Source organism: Megalops cyprinoides, chromosome 7 (genome assembly GCF_013368585.1).
Source record: "Megalops cyprinoides isolate fMegCyp1 chromosome 7, fMegCyp1.pri, whole genome shotgun sequence".
Classification (NCBI taxonomy): Eukaryota; Metazoa; Chordata; class Actinopteri; order Elopiformes; family Megalopidae; genus Megalops; species Megalops cyprinoides.
Window position 1 is genome coordinate 23,065,330 of NC_050589.1, and position 17,694 is coordinate 23,083,023.

The 17,694-nt window shown below is 48.4% G+C and overlaps 1 protein-coding gene across 2 annotated transcripts in view; it reads left to right on the plus strand.

Moving 5' to 3' along the window:
- The window catches only part of LOC118780260 (protein bicaudal D homolog 2-like), a 59,303-nt gene that overhangs the window by 30,123 nt on the left and 11,486 nt on the right, over nucleotides 1-17,694 (plus strand). For both annotated transcript variants that reach the window (XM_036532670.1, XM_036532669.1), the window contains exons 3-6: nucleotides 8,629-8,781; nucleotides 10,609-11,073; nucleotides 13,093-14,103; nucleotides 14,803-14,954. In XM_036532670.1, the coding sequence (XP_036388563.1) occupies nucleotides 8,629-8,781; nucleotides 10,609-11,073; nucleotides 13,093-14,103; nucleotides 14,803-14,954 (1,781 nt within the window). The remainder of the gene's footprint in view (nucleotides 1-8,628; nucleotides 8,782-10,608; nucleotides 11,074-13,092; nucleotides 14,104-14,802; nucleotides 14,955-17,694) is intronic.

Here is a 17,694-nt window from a genome sequence, read left to right on the forward strand (position 1 = left end):
GATGCCCTCACAGCTGCGCGGCACACAATCTCAAGCACGGGACTCTTAGCCTGCCGTGTCAGAAGGCCCAGCTCCTTCAAATTGGGGAATGAATGGGCTCTTACCGAGGACTCCGGGAGGTGATGTCACCGTCTGTAATTTATCAAATCAGCCTCATTACGGCCACTGCCAAGCGTGGCTCAGTGCAGCTGGTGTAGTGTAACCATCGCTGCATTGCAGCATGAAGGAGACTTTTATACTCAGACCCCAGAGCAGGAGCAGTGGTGTCCTGACTCCTACAGCTCCTGCATGTAGTCTCCACAGCCTCCACACAATCTCTCTACAGCTCTTCTACAGAGCCTCTACTGCTTCTCCATATAATCTCCCTACGCCCGATATGTCTCTGAATCTCCTAAATTTACATTTAGTCACTTAGAAGTCATTTAGTCATTCATACATCATGTCTTTTCTAGTCACTGTTAGACTTGCTGTCTGAAAGGAGATGAAAGCCTTAAAAATTGACAATAGGTTATTGTTGTGGGTTTTCTGCTTTTTTCATATCCAGGTCGGGCTTGAAACCTGTGCACCATGGGGAAAAAAAAAACTGACTCCAGGTGTCCTTTCAAACTGCTTTCATCTGACTTCTCCTCTGTCTTCATGGCTTTGAAGTCTCAGTCAGACGGACTCGGCATGGCAAACGGCGATAGCTGAATCCGTGCGCGCAAACAGGATTTCAGAGGGGGGAGCATTCAGCTGATTTTTACTGATCAAGATCCTCTCTGTTCACACAGTGGCGTCTGCAGCACTGCTAGGTGGGCCGTTCTGCTATTCACACAGATCTTAGGGGAAATTAAGTGCAGAAATACGGTACTTACCACACTGTCACTTAGGAAAAGAATTTATTTACACTCAGCCACCTCCAGTATGAGAGGAGCCACAGATGGGTGGATGCGTGGTGCAGCTGCCTCTCTCTGCTGGGTTGCTTTTGTCCCTCCAACTCACTATTCCCAACAATACAAGACCCTTTAGCCAGCTCATTTGCATATCCTGGAGCTGAGGAGGAGAATGCCTTTAATGTAATTGAAACAAATCGCCTCATTCAGATTGTAAGGTGGAGAGACTGATGCATTTCAGTGGTGAGAAGCACTCAGGGGTTTAAATCAAGGGTGTTTATGGGAACTAATTGTACCCTTCACACGGCAGATTTTGGGTGCTGTGAGCGTGGGGCATGCGGGGTGTCTGAAAGGGCCCATTGTCAGGGTCGTGATGGATGTGGGGGAACGGTAAAGAAGGGGGGGGGGGTAGGGAAAAAAAAGAGAGAGAGATTTGAAAGTAGTGGAGAGTGTGCTCTTACCACCAGAAGGAGTTTCTTGGGTGAGAGGGGATTACAGTGCTGATGAGACTCCCAGACTCCACTCTTCTGAGTAACTTTCCCAGGTTCAGACCTCTTTTGGTTCCAACAGGACAATGAGGCTGAGAGATGAGCTCTCTCCTGGGGTTGGAAGAGTAAGGAGTGGAAAAGGAATCATTTTGGGCAGAAAATCTTAAGACTTAAGTATATTATTAATATTATTATTATTATTTACATGTTAAGCAAGGTGATAGGGGTTACTGGTTATGGAGGAAGCCCAAGTGCAGTGTTTGCAGTGTCTGCTGCTTTTTTTAAGAGGAGAAGTGAAAGGAGTGTGTCGGGGGAAAAAACTAATCTTTATTCCCCCCACCACTATAATAAAGCAGAGAGTCAGGGAGTCTGGTTCTGCTGTAGTTAAGGGGACGGACTCAGTGGCGAAGCCGTGACGGAGGCAGCCCGTGGTCGTCAATTAATGAGTGGAGTTCAGGGGGTCCTGACAGTCCCAACAGCTTTACAAACAGGCACAGGATCTGCCCCATCTACCCCTTCCAGATTAATGTTCTGCGGGGGTGCTCCGCTGACCTCTCGGCTTCCGATCCCCGAGTTTCGCCAGTGGCAGGCTGCAGGCCGTGCCTGCGAGCCGGGGAAGTGTGGCGCGCCCGGAGCTGCAGACGGCTGGGGGGGGTGCTGCCCCGCCAGCCCCAAAGCTCGCGGCCCGTAATTAGGGGTATTTTTCGACATGGCTGAGTTATGGGATTAGCCACCATAAAGGGAAATTGGAGCGAGATAGGCCTCGCTGTAATGAGTGTGACGCCGTGACTCTGGTTTCTGTGACTCCCGGCAGAGCAGAAAGGGCCTGCGTCAGCAGCGCCGAGGATGAGGAGTCAAGCCTGCCGAGCCCACGCGGCTCTCCGTCGACGCTGAAGCCTGTCAGCAGTATCCCTGTGTACCTCTGAACAGGCTTCGCAGGGAGCAGGCGAGTGCCTTTGTGTTTCCGCTCCGAAATCCCATCTCCATGCCCTCACTGTGAAATAATGAAGGTTGTTTAGCTGTGAATGCTGATCGGTTTCTGCTACATCATCTCTCTGACATTAATCTGCCGCTTTGGTCTCGGGTTGACGGGTGACTTTTAACAGGAGGGATTACAGAACTTCAGAGAGAGAGAGGAAGAGGAAAAGGGATGCACTCAAGGAGAAGGCTCTGATATTTTCCCATGTACAGCAAGGGCAGTCAGATGATATTCTCCCTCATGCCAGAGTGGTGAGCTTTAAATAACCTAAGCTGCCTGGTATGGGGTGTAGTATACGCTACATTAAGTCGTCTAAGGGAAGCCATTGGCATCCAGTGCACCATGCGCCAGTGGAGGCCAATGAAGGGGTACGCCTTAGGAAGGTGGACCGCTCCCCTTTTAGATGCACTGATCCTCCCACAGAGAGACACCCACCCGAATCCCTGAGCTGAATTGTTTGTTGTATCTACCCAAGGCCAGACCGCTGGCCTGGACTTGACTAAATTACCTATGAGCACAGCTATATTTGTTGAGATGCGTGACAGCGGGCGTTTTCCCTTCCCAGTGCGCACCTGTCTCACGGCCCGCTGCCTGTGAGCCACACCCACTCTGCCTGCCCCTGCCCCCCCTTCTTGCCTGTGGCTGTGTCGTCTCCACTCGCGTGAAAGAGTTACAGTGGAAAAACAGCGTGCTGTTGCTGGCCACAGAAAGCCACCGCCCTCAAATTATTCCCTCCAGCTGATTTAATAAGCAAAACAAGTAACGTTTTATAATGGGGTGTAACTTGGGTAATAGCAGTAAGATGGCTATCATTTTGGAGGGAAGAGGGCAGGACTGCTTGTCCCGGCCCGTCTGAGCTTGTCGAGTTTAATTTTACCTGTTCCCTGCGGTAATTCAGCAACAGTTCTCAAATCCATTAATACTAGCAAGGGAGCTGTGCTAAAATGACAGGGGAGCTGTGCTTTGTTTCAAATTGATATCCGTTGACGTGAGCTAGATCTAATAAACTTCCCAGCAGCCAGGCATGTTCTGGGGGCCCCGCATGCGGTTGTTTCTCCGACAGCGGCATTGTGGGTAATCACGTGAGCGCTGCCGTGTGACCAGAGAGAGGGCACTTCTCAACGGCAGCTATTGAGCCGGGATCCACTGACATTAACCCGATGACCCGAGTGTGCTTACCGCGTCCGACGCGATCTCATCGGGAAGTGGCGTTTAATCACTGCGTCCAAGGTCTCCAGATGTTCCCCATGTAATCCCCCCTGAAAGAGCACCGTACCAAAACCACTTTGGCGTATGTCACCGAGATTGATGGCTATTTTTATCACTTCCCCTACCTCCTGAGCACGCCTGGCTTAAATACCTTAAAAGAGTCAGCATTGATTTTCCGACGATTTTGCATTTGGCATAATTTAACGGCAAACAGCAAAACTGTGTTACTCTGTAATTTACGGCAGCATCCAATTGCACAGATGGGGCCGTCATTTCCATACAGTTAATAAATAAATGAGATGTGTGACAGGAGTCCTTCTCTGATAAGACCTTGAGGCGCATGAGGGGACTTTCCACAGAGGAACGAACACATTAGCTATGGCAGTCTCTAGTTTCAACATATTTGTTTGCCTCTGGAGATTTTTTTTTCTTTTTTTAAAGAAGAGTGACCCTCTCTTGTCACGCGCTATAATGGAACCCATAATGGCCCTCGCTTACAGTCCTTATCCAATGTACAATTACAGTGCACATCTATTTTTACCCCCATATGCCTGCCTGAAAATGCTTCGGGCTAATTTCCTTCAGACATCCTCGTTTGCTTACCACTGATGCTTTTTTTTTTTAAATGATGCATTGACCGTAATCCTGGTATCTCACGTGCTGATACGGATTATACATAGGATGATGTATGTTCTCAGCTTCACTCTGAAAAGCTGATGGCAATGTTTTTCCCCCTCATCGTTTCTGAAATGTGGCGGGGCAAGCCCTCTGCAGATTGAGTGTACACAGTAGGAGAAAACTCCATTCCTATTTGAAATTAGAACACCATCTCCTGGATAAAACATGCAGCCGGGCTGGCGTTTGACCCGCGGTGCAGCAGTGGCGGTTCTGCTCGTTAGCCGCAGCTGTCGGTGGCATGCGAGGGAGACTCGCAGGCAGACAGCGTCTTTGCTGCGGTGCCGCATTTGTAATCTTGTCACCTGCTGTCTGGCATCGCCACGCTTTCCATGAAAATAAATCACGGAGGTGTCCTGGCTTGCTAGTTGCAGATTTTGTAGGGACAAACCAATCTGCGAAATGGTGCAGCGTTAACTCACAAGCTACATGGACACTGGTTGTGTCTGAGTGATAGTCAGGCTGAAGATAAGCTCAGCAGAGTTTTATTGAGGCCGGGACACAATTCTGAATACTGCTGATTTCCTTTTTTCCATGCTGTGCTGAGATGTGATATGCTGTGGAAAGCATTTTTTTTTAAATGAAATGAAACTGAAGTGCTTGCGTTGTTCATAGTGGCTTAAGAGGAAAAAGCTCAGGTTTCCAAAAGATATTCTACCCCCCCCCACCCCCCAAATCTTTCAAAAGAGAAATCTTCACTTTCCTTGTCTGGCTCTTCTCAACATTATGCCCAGTCTCCCTCATAGGAAGGTTAGAAAGACACACAGGGACTTTTCAGACTTGCAGGGACCTGCCCTCAGACACACAAACACACACACACACACACACTCACAAACACACGCACACACACACACACACACACACACACACAGGCACCTCCAATATAGGTGCACAGCTGAGTGATTAGTGGGTGGCTATTTGCCTCTCTTGAAACATGGGTTGTGTTTGGCCCCTTGGGTGGTTCAAAGCAGCTGGTGGGGCCCTGTGGGGGTGGGGTTTGCTCTGATTGATAACAACAACACTGGCCTGTGAGGGGGTGGGGGAGGGGGTCTCCTAAATAAAACCTGTCATTATGTAGATAAAGGATACCTCCTGAGTTGGGTGTTTAGGTGGTGGCAAGTCAAACATCAATAAAGATTAGCCCCCCATCTGCCATACCCATCCCTCCCTCTCACAGACACCTACAATAAGCAGCGTGCTCCCATCAGCCCAGCCTCGCCTGAGTAAATATTTTTCAGCCCCACACCGCTAACGTTCCCGAGGGCCGCCTTAAGCTGGTGGGTGGCGCAGGGGAACGTGACAGGGTTTGTTCAGAGGGGATTTCGGTGATAGCCCAACTTTGCACAGGGTTTGGGTTTTTTGACACTCAATAGGCCGACCCAGTCGATGCGTTTAATGTTGCAGACAGGGGCTGTTGGGCGAGGCTGATGAAAGTCTATACCACTGTGTGAGAGGAGCCTGTACTGAAAATCACATCAGCCAAGTGTCAGACCGAGTGCTCCTCTGAAGTCCCGGCATGACCGGATTTGCTCGGGGCTGCGGAGCACGTGGAGTCATCGATGCTCTGTTTCTTTTGTGAACAGTGGAAATGTGGTGAGAGCTCTTTCAGCCAGTACCTCCGCTGCACACTGGAAATCCCCTTTTAATGATAAAAAAATCTCCCGAACGTAGATTCCCGGGATCCGTAATCTAATCCCGGAGAGTTTAACGAGCAGCCGGCGGAATAATTCAATCAGTCTGACTCCGCGGTGACCCTCTTTTCAGTTCTAAACCCATACACAGATAGACAGTCATTTTTCATTCAGGGTTTGAATTTAAAAACTCCTTTTCTGACAGCTTCATTTTCAATGTTTGCTTTCATGTGTCTGCTTCAGGAAGTTACAGGTACATAGTAATCACATAGTCCTGACATGACATTCTGTACTGAAAGTGTAGCTGTAGGGATAGGTAGTGATACAGGGTGTGTCTGTGTGTAAAGAATTTAATACATTTCATAATAAAAACAATCTCATGAAGAATCACCTGATCTGTGGTGTTTAGTTTCATGTTTAGTGTCATTTTCTATTTCCAATTTGTTGTGAAAATCTGTAAATTGAAAGATTTACCATTTGCTTAGAATGGACTCCTGAATGGACTGATTTCAGTCATGTGTGATTATAGCTTTGTTTAATCACCTGTCACGTTAGTTCATCTTCTGATTAGCTGTCATCCTCGGCGTCCTTAGCGCACCGGGTTTAAACGGAGGCCGGCGCAAAGCTGCGGCATTGATGAATGCCGCTGTTTCAATGTTAATGATCACACGCGGCCGCATGATGAACGATGTCTGCATAATTCATCACCGCGCTGCCAGGATCACCACACCGGCAGCGGCGCTGTGCTGATTGTGCATTCACACGGCTTCATGCATATTAAAATCCCTCCCCTTTCGCTTCCAATCAAGCTCAGGCGTGAGTAATTGAATATTACGCAGCCCTAACGAGGCTCGCGCTTCTCCCACAAGGGGCTGCAGCAGGTGTGTGGATTTTGGAAAATGGTTTCATCGCACTTCGTCGCACCAACATGTACACATACTGTAGGGACCAGCTGAGGAACACCACCCAGGGGATTCCAGCGCAGCTCGGAGCAGTTTGCACACTTTGCGAGGAGTGTCTCCGAATCAACACTGACAGAGTGGCATCTCCTGACACTGATTTAGACTCCTCTTTAAGGGGTATTGATGGGTTGGGGCATGGACGTATTGATTGACAGGATATTGTCGACCAGGCACTAGGACTGCAGGCATGCCCTTTATCCGTGTCCCAGCACTCTCTGGTCCCTCTCAGTGAATGTCTTGTTTGGGAATGCCTGTTGTTCCAGTGAGCACCAAGCCGAGCATGGGTTGTGTCATGAGGCCGGGGTGATGGGGGTGGGCGTCGGCTGGCACGGGGCGACCGGCTGATGGAAGACCCGTCACTATCTGAGCCCATGCCAGCGGCGTGCAGGAGAGATAATGACCCTCTCATCTGTGACACGCTGACGTGCACAGTGATGGACACGCCACCAGCGACAGACGCTCTCTAACCCGATTGGATTAGGGCCTGCGTGCCGTGTAAACAAGCGGCCCCACCACTCCGCCGCCACCCCCGAATCACCAAGGTGTCCTCAGACACCTCCGAGGTGCTGGCATCACGCCTCGGACGACGTGACACACTTCTGTGGAAATCCGCTGGCGCCCGTCCACTCCGCCTTCTTCCTTAGGCCTCATCCATGCTGTTAGGCAGAGTCCATACACACAGTATGCAGTTGTTCACACGCATTACATTACATTATTGGCATGTAGCTCTTATCCAGAGCGACTTACATCAGTTACAGTTTTTTTTTTTTTTTTTTTTTACAGTGTTATCCATTTATACAGCTGGATATTTTTACTATGACAATTGTAGGTTAAGTACTTTGCCCAAGGGTACAGCAGCAGTGCCCCAGCAGGGAATCGAACCAGCAGCATTTAGGTTATGAGTTCTGCTCCTTAACCACTATGCTACACTGTTGCCCCAGACATGCACCAGCGGGCGTAGGCACAGACACGCACATGCCCAGCCACGGCCTCCTTGAAGGCGTATCCCTTTACCGAAGGGTCCTTATCAGGCCCAGTAAGCTGTTGGGCAAAACAATCCCTTCTCCCGCGGGGGACTTCTTTGGTTTCCTCGTTTCCAGACTGCAGGGCTTATCCGATCTTGCCTTTTCTGTGCCAGGTGGTCAAGGAGATGGGACTTAGGGAGAGATCGGCACCAAGCTCCCTTTCTCTCACTGTTTCATTATTAATGAATCATCCGCACCAGGCATGAGGAATTTCTATTTCAAAGGCAATCTTGTGATGTGTGGTAGAGTTCCAAAAAGCTGGGCACATTCATTAGCAATCTTCTAGCACAGAGAGATCTGCTGGGATGACTCCTGTATCACAGACACATTCAGTGTGATCCAAGCAGCGCCTGCATATTTTAGCGTTTCTGAGCACCATCATTGTTTTGGAGGTGTTGCTCGTCACCTGCAGGGGGAAAATGGGTTTCTGTAAATCCGCTTAGCTTAGCATCCTTCATCATGGGTGTTTTCTGTGTCGTAAGCCTTCCGTAAAGTGTTTGGATCAAAGAACCTGTTCTGCAGATAAGCTTTGTGACATCTTGCCATGGGAGACACCTGGCACCAGGAGCTGCCAGCTATTTAGATGCCAGTGTAGCTGGCTAACTAAACAAATGAATTTTTGGTAGAGAGTCAACTTATGCAGAATGCTTTACAGTAAAAGCACTGGGACCACACTGAGACATAGGAGCCCCCTTTGTCTCTCACTCACTCGCTCACTCACAGTATCTTGACTTTCCTGAAGAGCAATGCGAAGGTCACACCCTCTGTCTCTCTTTCTGCGTTACAGAACAGCCAGGTGGTGGAGCTGCAGCGCAGCCGGCTGCGTGATGACATCAAGGAGTACAAGTTCCGGGAGGCACGCCTGTTGCAGGACTACACCGAGCTGGAGGAGGAGAACATCTCGCTGCAGAAGCAGGTGTCTGTGCTCAAGCAGAGTCAGGTGAGAGGAAACTGAGGGGCGGGGCTACAGAGCAGTTAAAGGAAATGGGAGGGTGGGTTGGCGAATACTGACAGGAAGTAGAGGGGTGGGTGGGGCTAGAGAGTACTGACAAGAAATGGAGGGTGGGCTGACTAATCAGCAAAGTGGAAAAGTAGGTGTCCTTGCTCCCACACAGGTGGTAGAAGGCAGAATGGGAATAGAATAGTACCTTATTGCCATATTGCTTCCCCAGTCAAGCAAAGAGGAGAGTTGCGGAATCTTAATTCTTCTAGCCTGCAAAGCCAAGCATCTGCAAGCAGAAGCACAAATTCAGAGAACTCTATCATGCTCAGCAGGGTCCAGAATGGCTGTTGTTTAGCAGGCCGCTTCCAGTAAGGAACTGTGAATAGAAATGTATATAAAAGCCAGTGCTGCTGAGCCCTGAAGCCGAGTACCTCTGGCTAGTCCATTCCAGTGTCCAGAAGACCACCAAAATCTGTATAGCTATATCATTTTCCAAACAACACTGGTACCTTCTCATTCGGGACTACTATAGGCGTGTGTGCGTGTGTGCGTGTGTGTGTGTGTGTGTGTCTGTCTGTCTGTCTGTCTGTAAGTGTGTGTGTGTGTCTGTCTGTCTGTCTGTCTGTCTGTAAGTGCGTGTAAGTGTGTGTAAATGAGCGTGTGTGTGTGTGAGTGAATGTCTGCCTTGCTTTAGTTCAGCTCTTGCCTCCCTCTTTGTAAGGGCCCTGCAGCCCCTCCCTTCGTTCGGTTCACTCTGTTTATGGAAATTCAGTTAAACTGATATCTGTAGGCACTCTGTTCTGTGTTGATACTGCAAAAAGAGTTCCTTTGCTTTAAGCTACTGATAAGCCTTGTAGAGAGTAGGATATGTTGATTTATTTAACTACAGGCATATTCAGTTAATAAAAGATTACCATAGGGCTATATTTGGCATGTGGCATGGTGAGAGAGCGCGGTTCATTGTGGTTCAGTTTAATTGCTGTGTTTGTAATGACTGCTGCTTTGACTTTGGATCAAACATTAACTGAAACTAGATGCTGGATGTAGTATAAATATTTAAATAGAACACCCAGTGGACAGTTATGAAGTGAGTCCATTATGCAAAACATAACTGCTTTTCTGTTGTGACATAAAATAGGCTATTCATTTTTAAATACATGACCATTTATAAATAGCACCTTTCAATTAAGGTGGCTATGTTTTAGATATAGTGTTCCCCAAGTAGTCCCAGTAGGGATAGTAATAAATATGAAAATGTATCCTTTTTGTTTTGATACAATGGCAAATCTCATTGCTTAGTTTAATTAATATCTGTGAAGAAGATGCCTTGTAGGACTATAGGTTAACACAGGTGTTCAATGTAAAATTACAAGGGTACAGTGCACCACTGTGTAATCAGTGTACACTCTGATACTCTTTCAGAGTGATGTTAAAGTTATGTGACAACTTACAGGTCAAGAAATAGTCTGTAATGTGAATAAAGTGACGGTACAGTCATGCTGTCTGTAATACCAGGGTAGACCACTGTTTCCCTGATACCGACCCCTCCTCTATGTGTGCATGATTGTGAATCTGTGTCAATAGTGCCAGAAGGCATTCAGCTCTGCTCATGAAAGTCCTGTTTCCTCTAAGAGATGGAAAAATACATAAATCTCCATACAACATTCTTCAGTGATGTTTATGAAGGTGAAATGTCATGTTTGGGTGACTGCGCTTGCAGAAGCCCTGCAGGTGTTTTTAAAGGTGTGTTATGCTTTACACATTGCGGAGCATTTGTCATGGTGTTGACGGTGCTGGCTCTTCCACTCTGCCCCTCCCTGCCAGGTGGAGTTCGAGGGCCTGAAGCACGAGATCCGGCGTCTGGAGGAGGACATGGAGTTCCTCAACAGCCAGCTGGAGGACGCCATCCGCCTGAAGGAGATCGCCGAGCGGCAGCTGGGCGAGGCGCTGGAGACCATCAAGACGGAGCGCGAGCAGAAGAACAACCTTCGCAAGGAGCTGTCGCACTACATGAGCATCAGCGACTCCATGTACCACAGCCCGCTGAGCATCTCGCTGGACGGCCTCAAGTTCAGCGACGACGCCGCCGAGCCCAACAACGACGACGCGCTCAACGGCTACGAGAGCAGCTTCAGCAAGCTGGCCAACGGCGGCAGCGGCGGCGACAACAACAAGGCCTCCACGCCCAAGAAGAACGACCTCTTCAACCCCGCCCCCAGCCTGGTCAACGACCTCCTGAGCGAGCTCAACATCTCCGAGATCCAGAAGCTCAAGCAGCAGCTCATGCAGGTACGGAGCTCCACCCACCAGCCTCCCTCTCTCACTGCCCCGTCACCTCACCCTTTAACAAGATTCACGGGGTGACATTTGTTCAGTTGATTCAGGGGCAGATCAATAGCGAATCAATCTGGGAATGGAAATAAAACCCAACCCGTTCTCTCTCTCCTTCAGCCCAGAACATCAATCTGTTTAAAAATTACAGAGTTTAATCCAGAAACTCATATAAAGTATTTTCTGGCAAGTGATTACACATCAGTGATGAAACTACTTTGTTGTTTGCATTATTGAACCACACAGACTGGCCATAAATGTAGCCAATCAATTTGCCTTGTGCCAGCGTGCACAACACACAGTTAGTGATTGGTGATTGTAGAATGGACATTACTTTTAAGCATGGCTGGTTAATGTGAATGGCGTGGCCTCACTATGCGGGAAGGCGGCCGACGGCGATCAGAGAGGGGTTCTGCTCTCTGGTAACTCTTGCGTTGTCGTAGTTCCTCACCTCTAAGCCGCCAGGTCACAGGACTAAATCCTGTTAAGAGGAACTGGAGATAATCCGCAGAGGAACGCCCCCTTCTTGCATCCCGCAGGCGTGTGGAAGCGGCGATCTGTCACGAGTGCCATCTGTCACAAAATCACCTCGCGTCCTGCTTCCTGGGACATCGCCCTGGAAGGAAACGCGCTTTGGTGGGGGGCATGGCGGCGTCCTTAAAGGCGGACCTCCGTACGGGTTCAGCGGCATTGCCAAAACACGGCTCCTAGCTGCTGCGTTGTCCACTGCTGTGCCATTGTTAGAACACTGAACGGTCTGAAAGGATTAACCTGCCTCGTGGCATGCTGCTCTGCTATGGCAGGAATTCCTCCTGGAAATCACTGTATGGAAATCTGAACTTCCCTTAATTAGTCAGGGGCTCTGATGCCCTTGTCATGTCCTATTGATCACCAGCTAATCCCTTTCTGGCATCTGCTCTAACAGATCTATTGGAGATGCATTTTATCCTTGGAATTAGTTTGATTCCCATCTCTGATTGATCTCACAGATATCTGTAGCAGTGATGAGAATATATTGAATAGTCTAAACTTTTCAAGATGACCTCCTCGCTTGAAACATTTCGGTCATGTCAGAATTTTTGACAGTGTCAGTTAATTCTTAATTTTAAGTGGGAACCTCTAAATATCTAGCTGAGCATACACTTGGTTTCATTGCAGCACACGAGTTGACAAAGATTTAAATTATGGATGGGATTATTTTCCAGGCTGTCAAAATGGAAATTAGAAATGTTAACTATAGGCTTTGGCTTCAAGTTTCGGAATTATTTGAAAATGTCCTCCTTAATTGATCTTTATTTGAAAGTTATAACTATTCTATTTTTAGGTAAATTAAATCTTAACCCCTATCCGTTTTGGCACCACAACACATTTCCCTTTCGTTTCAAATGGCTGAGTTATTGACAAAGGTGAAAAGGAATCTGATCCGCATTATTAATTCATGTGTCTATGCAACAAAAATAGGCCACTGATGAACCTGCAGAACTACACGGTAACTCTATACTCCTGTAGTCTACCGAAGGGTGGCTCCTTTGAAAAAGGCCCGAGTAGTCATTCCCCCACGGCGCGTATCCTAGCTGTACCGTCGCTCTCAGTGTTGGCCGATCTCAGGCTCCATTTCCCTAACGCATTGTCTGTTTTTCACCAAGGTGACACACAGTAAATTTACCCTTTAGGCAAAAAAGGCCATTAAGCCTTTGTTGGACAGTGAATTGATTTCTCCAAAACAGTACAGAGACAGCTTGATTGTCACGGGAGATTTAATGCCCTCAGATTGTCCCTGTCTCAAATATTTACTTTTAAAATAGTTGATATGTTGCCCAGCTTGTAGTTCTTTTCAGCCAATGTGCACTTGAAGGTTGAGATTTCGCCTGCCGTTCATGCAATACTTTAATTAATATTGTTAACAGCCTCTCGGATCTCATTATAAAGTCTGTGCTTGTGCTCACCTGTCTGACCCGTGGGCCTGTGTTCCCGCAGGTGGAGCGGGAGAAGGTGAACCTGCTGTCCACCCTGCAGGACTCCCAGAAGCAGCTGGAGCACGCCCGCGGGGCGCTGTCCGAGCAGCACGAGAAGGTCAGCCGCCTCACCGAGAACCTCAACGCCATGAAGAAGCTGCAGGCCAGCAAGGAGCGCCAGTCAGCCCTGGACAACGAGAAGGAGCGCGACAGCCACGAGGACGGCGACTACTACGAGGTGGACATCAACGGGCCCGAGATCCTGGAGTGCAAGTACAAGGTGGCCGTGTCGGAGATCGGAGACCTGAAGGAGGAGCTGAAGACCCTGAAGGCCAAGTATGAAGACTGCCAGTCCAAGTACGACGAGGAGAGGGGCCGCCTGGAAAACGACGTGGCCGCACTGACGGGGAAGCTGTCCTCGCTGGAGAAGACCAACCGCACGGACCGCGACCAGGTGGTGCGCCTGGAGAAGGAGCTGAAGAAGGTGAGCGACGTGGCGGGCGAGTCGCAGGGCAGCCTCAGCGTGGCCCAGGACGAGCTGGTCACCTTCAGCGAGGAGCTGGCCAACCTCTACAACCACGTCTGCATGTGCAACAACGAGACGCCCAACCGCGTCATGCTCGACTTCTACAAGGAGGGCAAGGGAGGCCGCAGCAGCCCCGAGGGGCGGGGCCGGCGCTCGCCCATCCTGCTCACCAAAGGCCTCTTCCCTGAACCCGGGAAGCTGGAGAATGGCGAGGGCACCCCGTCCCCCGTCTCCTCCCTCCCCTCGCCCGTCTCGGACCCGCGCCGGGAGCCCATGAACATCTACAACCTCGTGGCCATCATTAGGGACCAGATCAAGCACCTGCAGATGGCGGTGGACCGCACCACGGAGCTGTCCCGCCAGAGGGTGGCCACCCTGGAGCTGGGCCCCGTGGTGGACAAGGACAAGGAGGCCTGCATGGAGGAGATCCTGAAGCTCAAGTCCCTGCTGAGCACCAAACGGGAGCAGATCGCCACCCTGAGGACCGTGCTCAAGGCCAACAAACAGGTGAGAGCGCGTTGACGTTTTCCACACAGGCGCGGCCACATTGCATCTCTCCTTTCCCGGAGACGATGGGCACGTGTTAAATGGAGCCATTGCACCTGCTGCAGCAGACACAGTTGAGCAAACACACGGGGCGCAGTGGGGATGCCAGTGCTTCGGCATTTACAGAGCTGTGCCGGCTGCTTGCGCGTTGAGGAAATGCGTATTTTAATTGTAGCAGTAGCAGACCTCCATGGAGAGTCCAGCAGCTGAAGCATGTCTTTGAAGATGTTATTTTTAACCTACAGCCAACAGAGACTCAAAATGTAGTTTCATTTCAAATTGTGAGGAAAGTAAAGTAATGCTAGCAGTTAACGATTTAAAAACTCACTGACCAGATAGTGTTCAGTTGCTTTAGCCATTTGTCAGTATATATTACCATGATTCAGGCTCTACATGTATCTGTTGTATCAAGAGCATAATCTTGAATGTAAATAACTGGGATAAATCTCTAAATAGGATGAGTGCAGTGTTAAACAAAGCAAAGCAGTCTACATGAGTACAACTTAAATAATGCTTCAGGGTGGCCCATGCATCACCTTGCCTTGTTACGTTCCTGAAATGAAATGATTGTAATTGGAAAAGCTATGGGGGGCGTCAGTCGGACTCACCCAGGAAATCTCTTGTCCCTCTGACGGACACCTCTTTCCTCCATCCTGATAGACCGCCGAAGTGGCTCTGGCCAACCTGAAGAGCAAGTACGAGAACGAGAAGGCCATGGTGACCGAGACCATGATGAAGCTTCGCAATGAGCTGAAGGCCCTGAAAGAGGATGCTGCCACCTTCTCCTCCCTCAGAGCCATGTTCGCCACACGGTAAGATCCGCACAGTCTGGCATTTCTGCCACACAACGAGGCAGACATACCAATGGTCATGTTTACCATTCAAGTGATTGCTGTTACGTGGGGAGTTTCATCATGGTTATAGCCATAATGGGGATATGTAAATGGTCATGATCAGCATGTGCTAAAATCCATGTTTGCTACATACTTGGAGCCACTGTTGTCAAGTAGTGAGAGCCATGTCTTCTGAAAGCACAGAGCTAGGATTAGCACATATTAAGACACATGTTTGCCACATTCTAAGAGCCATGGTCAACATGTGGTAAGAAGCATGTTTGTCGTGTCTTGAGACACATGTTTATGAAATGATACAACATTTGTGTTCCTGAAGAAACATGTTTTTCTCACATCCAAGAGCAGCCCTCTTCTTGAAGAACCATCTTAATCACACATTAAGATTACAATAAGTAACACATGGGGATATGTCAAATACCCTTAATTTATTCAATCTCTTTGAGAAATTAGGGCAAGGAAGGATGGCACTACTTAAGATCCTCATGTTTTTGTAGAATGGTGTGTCTTAATAATCCTCTTCATCATCTCGGTTGTAAAAAACACATTGTAAATAGTGATTATTCCCAATATCAGTTCAACCTTATTAACCCCACGAACGTTAATCTTCCTGATTTCCATAAGAAGCGGGCCACAGTATCAGCCCACAACCCCATTTCCTTCTGTAAGCTCTACCTGATCGAGCCCAGATTATGCTGAGGGTGTAGCATTCACAGGGTATCATAGACCTAGCTCGTGCCCCCTCACAAAGACAAGGATTTGCATTTTCTTTCCAGATCATCCTAAATCTGACAGTAAGTTATTTGCATTGAGGAGGCACCTGTTGTTTTTTCTCAATCTGTGCAGTGTGAGTTTTCACCATTTTAGTCCCAGGAAATTTCACTGCGCCAGATGGTCTGCGCTCAGCGCGTCTCTCCCTCTTAAATACTTCATGTTAAAATCGGCCCAAGCTGCGCGTGGACTGCAGTGGGGATCTATAATACTGGAGTCCAGCTCTCTGTCATAATGCAGAGGCGTGTCAGATGGATCACGTTCAAGCTCCCCTCCCCAGCTACAACATAATGCATACATTAGACTGAGCCCCAGCTAACCATTTAGTCTTTATTCCTTGCCTCTGGCTTCAATGTGCAAATCCATATTGCACATGGGATATTTTTTTAAGCCTGTGTTTTTAAAATACAATTGAAATCAGCGGTTTAAGATGCCGACTGATTGGCTGCAGTCTGAAAAGGGGGAATTTAAATTTGTGAGAGGAAGCGTCCCACCATGTTTTCGTTAAGTGGTTATTCATATCAATGGTATGTGATTAGGTTCACATGTAAATGTCACTGACAAAGGAAGACCTTCAAGTGGCACTTTCTTTCTCCACCAGTAGGATTTCTTACAAACAGCCCCTTTGTTCGTTTACAAAAGGCTACAGGAAGCATGCTTTTCTGATTTTCTTTTGATCCGCGGAATATTTGCGTGAAGACTGTTCTGAGTAAAAAGAGTGCTTGAGCCTGTTGGGTTAGACAGGGCAACTTGAAGATCTCCCAGCACTAACTCCTTGGTTTGAAGTGCTTCTAAGCTTCTCAAATCTGAGGGGGACTATTGGTTAGTGTTCACATTTTCATTAAACGTCACTGCTTCGGCATCCACCGCTTGCCCACTGCCGTTGTTTCCCTTTCCCACAATGCACTTGGCTGTAGGGGGGCAGCAGCTGGCCTGCCTTTCCTTCCCTGTTAAGGCAGCCATGTCAGAATCAGTCCCTTAAAGTCTGTGGAGCCCCTTCTCACACCAGGATGCATTTTTGTCCATTCAGACTAAAGCTCTGGCACATCCACTTTCCATCCAGGAATCTGAAGGTCTGTACTAGTGTCTGGTTTTCATCTGAGATCATTAAAGCCAGGGTGTACAATCCATTTGGCTAATCAGGTTATGTTAGCACTAGAGATATGAACTGTCAATTACTGTAGCAATACTCACCAGCGCTTAAAGTAACAATGAAGGTACTCCCAAGAGAGATCAGGGACAGGAGGAGCACTCACTGCAGACTGCTTTAGTTGTGTGCATGCTGCAGGCTGGGCTATCAGTGGAAATGCTGTAAGATGTTGTAATAGAGCAATGGAAATTTCCTCCTGCAGGCTCATTCAGCAGTAATTATACAGTGATTTTAGGTGCTTCCCGTGGTGGGGAAAAAGGTATTGGTATGCTAGCCGTGCTCTGTCATGATTGCCCAGCACATTCGGTTTCTTTTGTTCCAGAGCTGTGCACGTGGTAACTGTTTCTTTGTGGTTATGCGGAATAGCCTTTTACTGATGACCCATTAAAGCCATGTAACCTCATCTGGGTCCCTGTGTCCTAGGTGAAATTGACAGATGGCAATTTGCGAAAGATCCCCCCCGTCAACCTTGAATGGAGGGATGTGATTCGGAGGTAGAATATGATCCGAGTTATAATGTGAAATAAGATCTTTGATTATTGTTACCATGGTAACAGGTCTCCCACAGCGGGGTTATGTTTCTCACGTGTCGGGGAAAAGGGAGTCAGAACGCTGAAACATTCAATTGCCATGGGAACAACAGTAACAGCAATGAATCCTAATCGTATGTTGCGTGTGTCTCACAGACCAGCTCCAAAAGCACAGCCTGCTGGTTAGTTTCCAGCATTCCTGAGACCTCTGGTGCCTTTATTCTGGGTCCAGATGACTTGGCTTTAATCA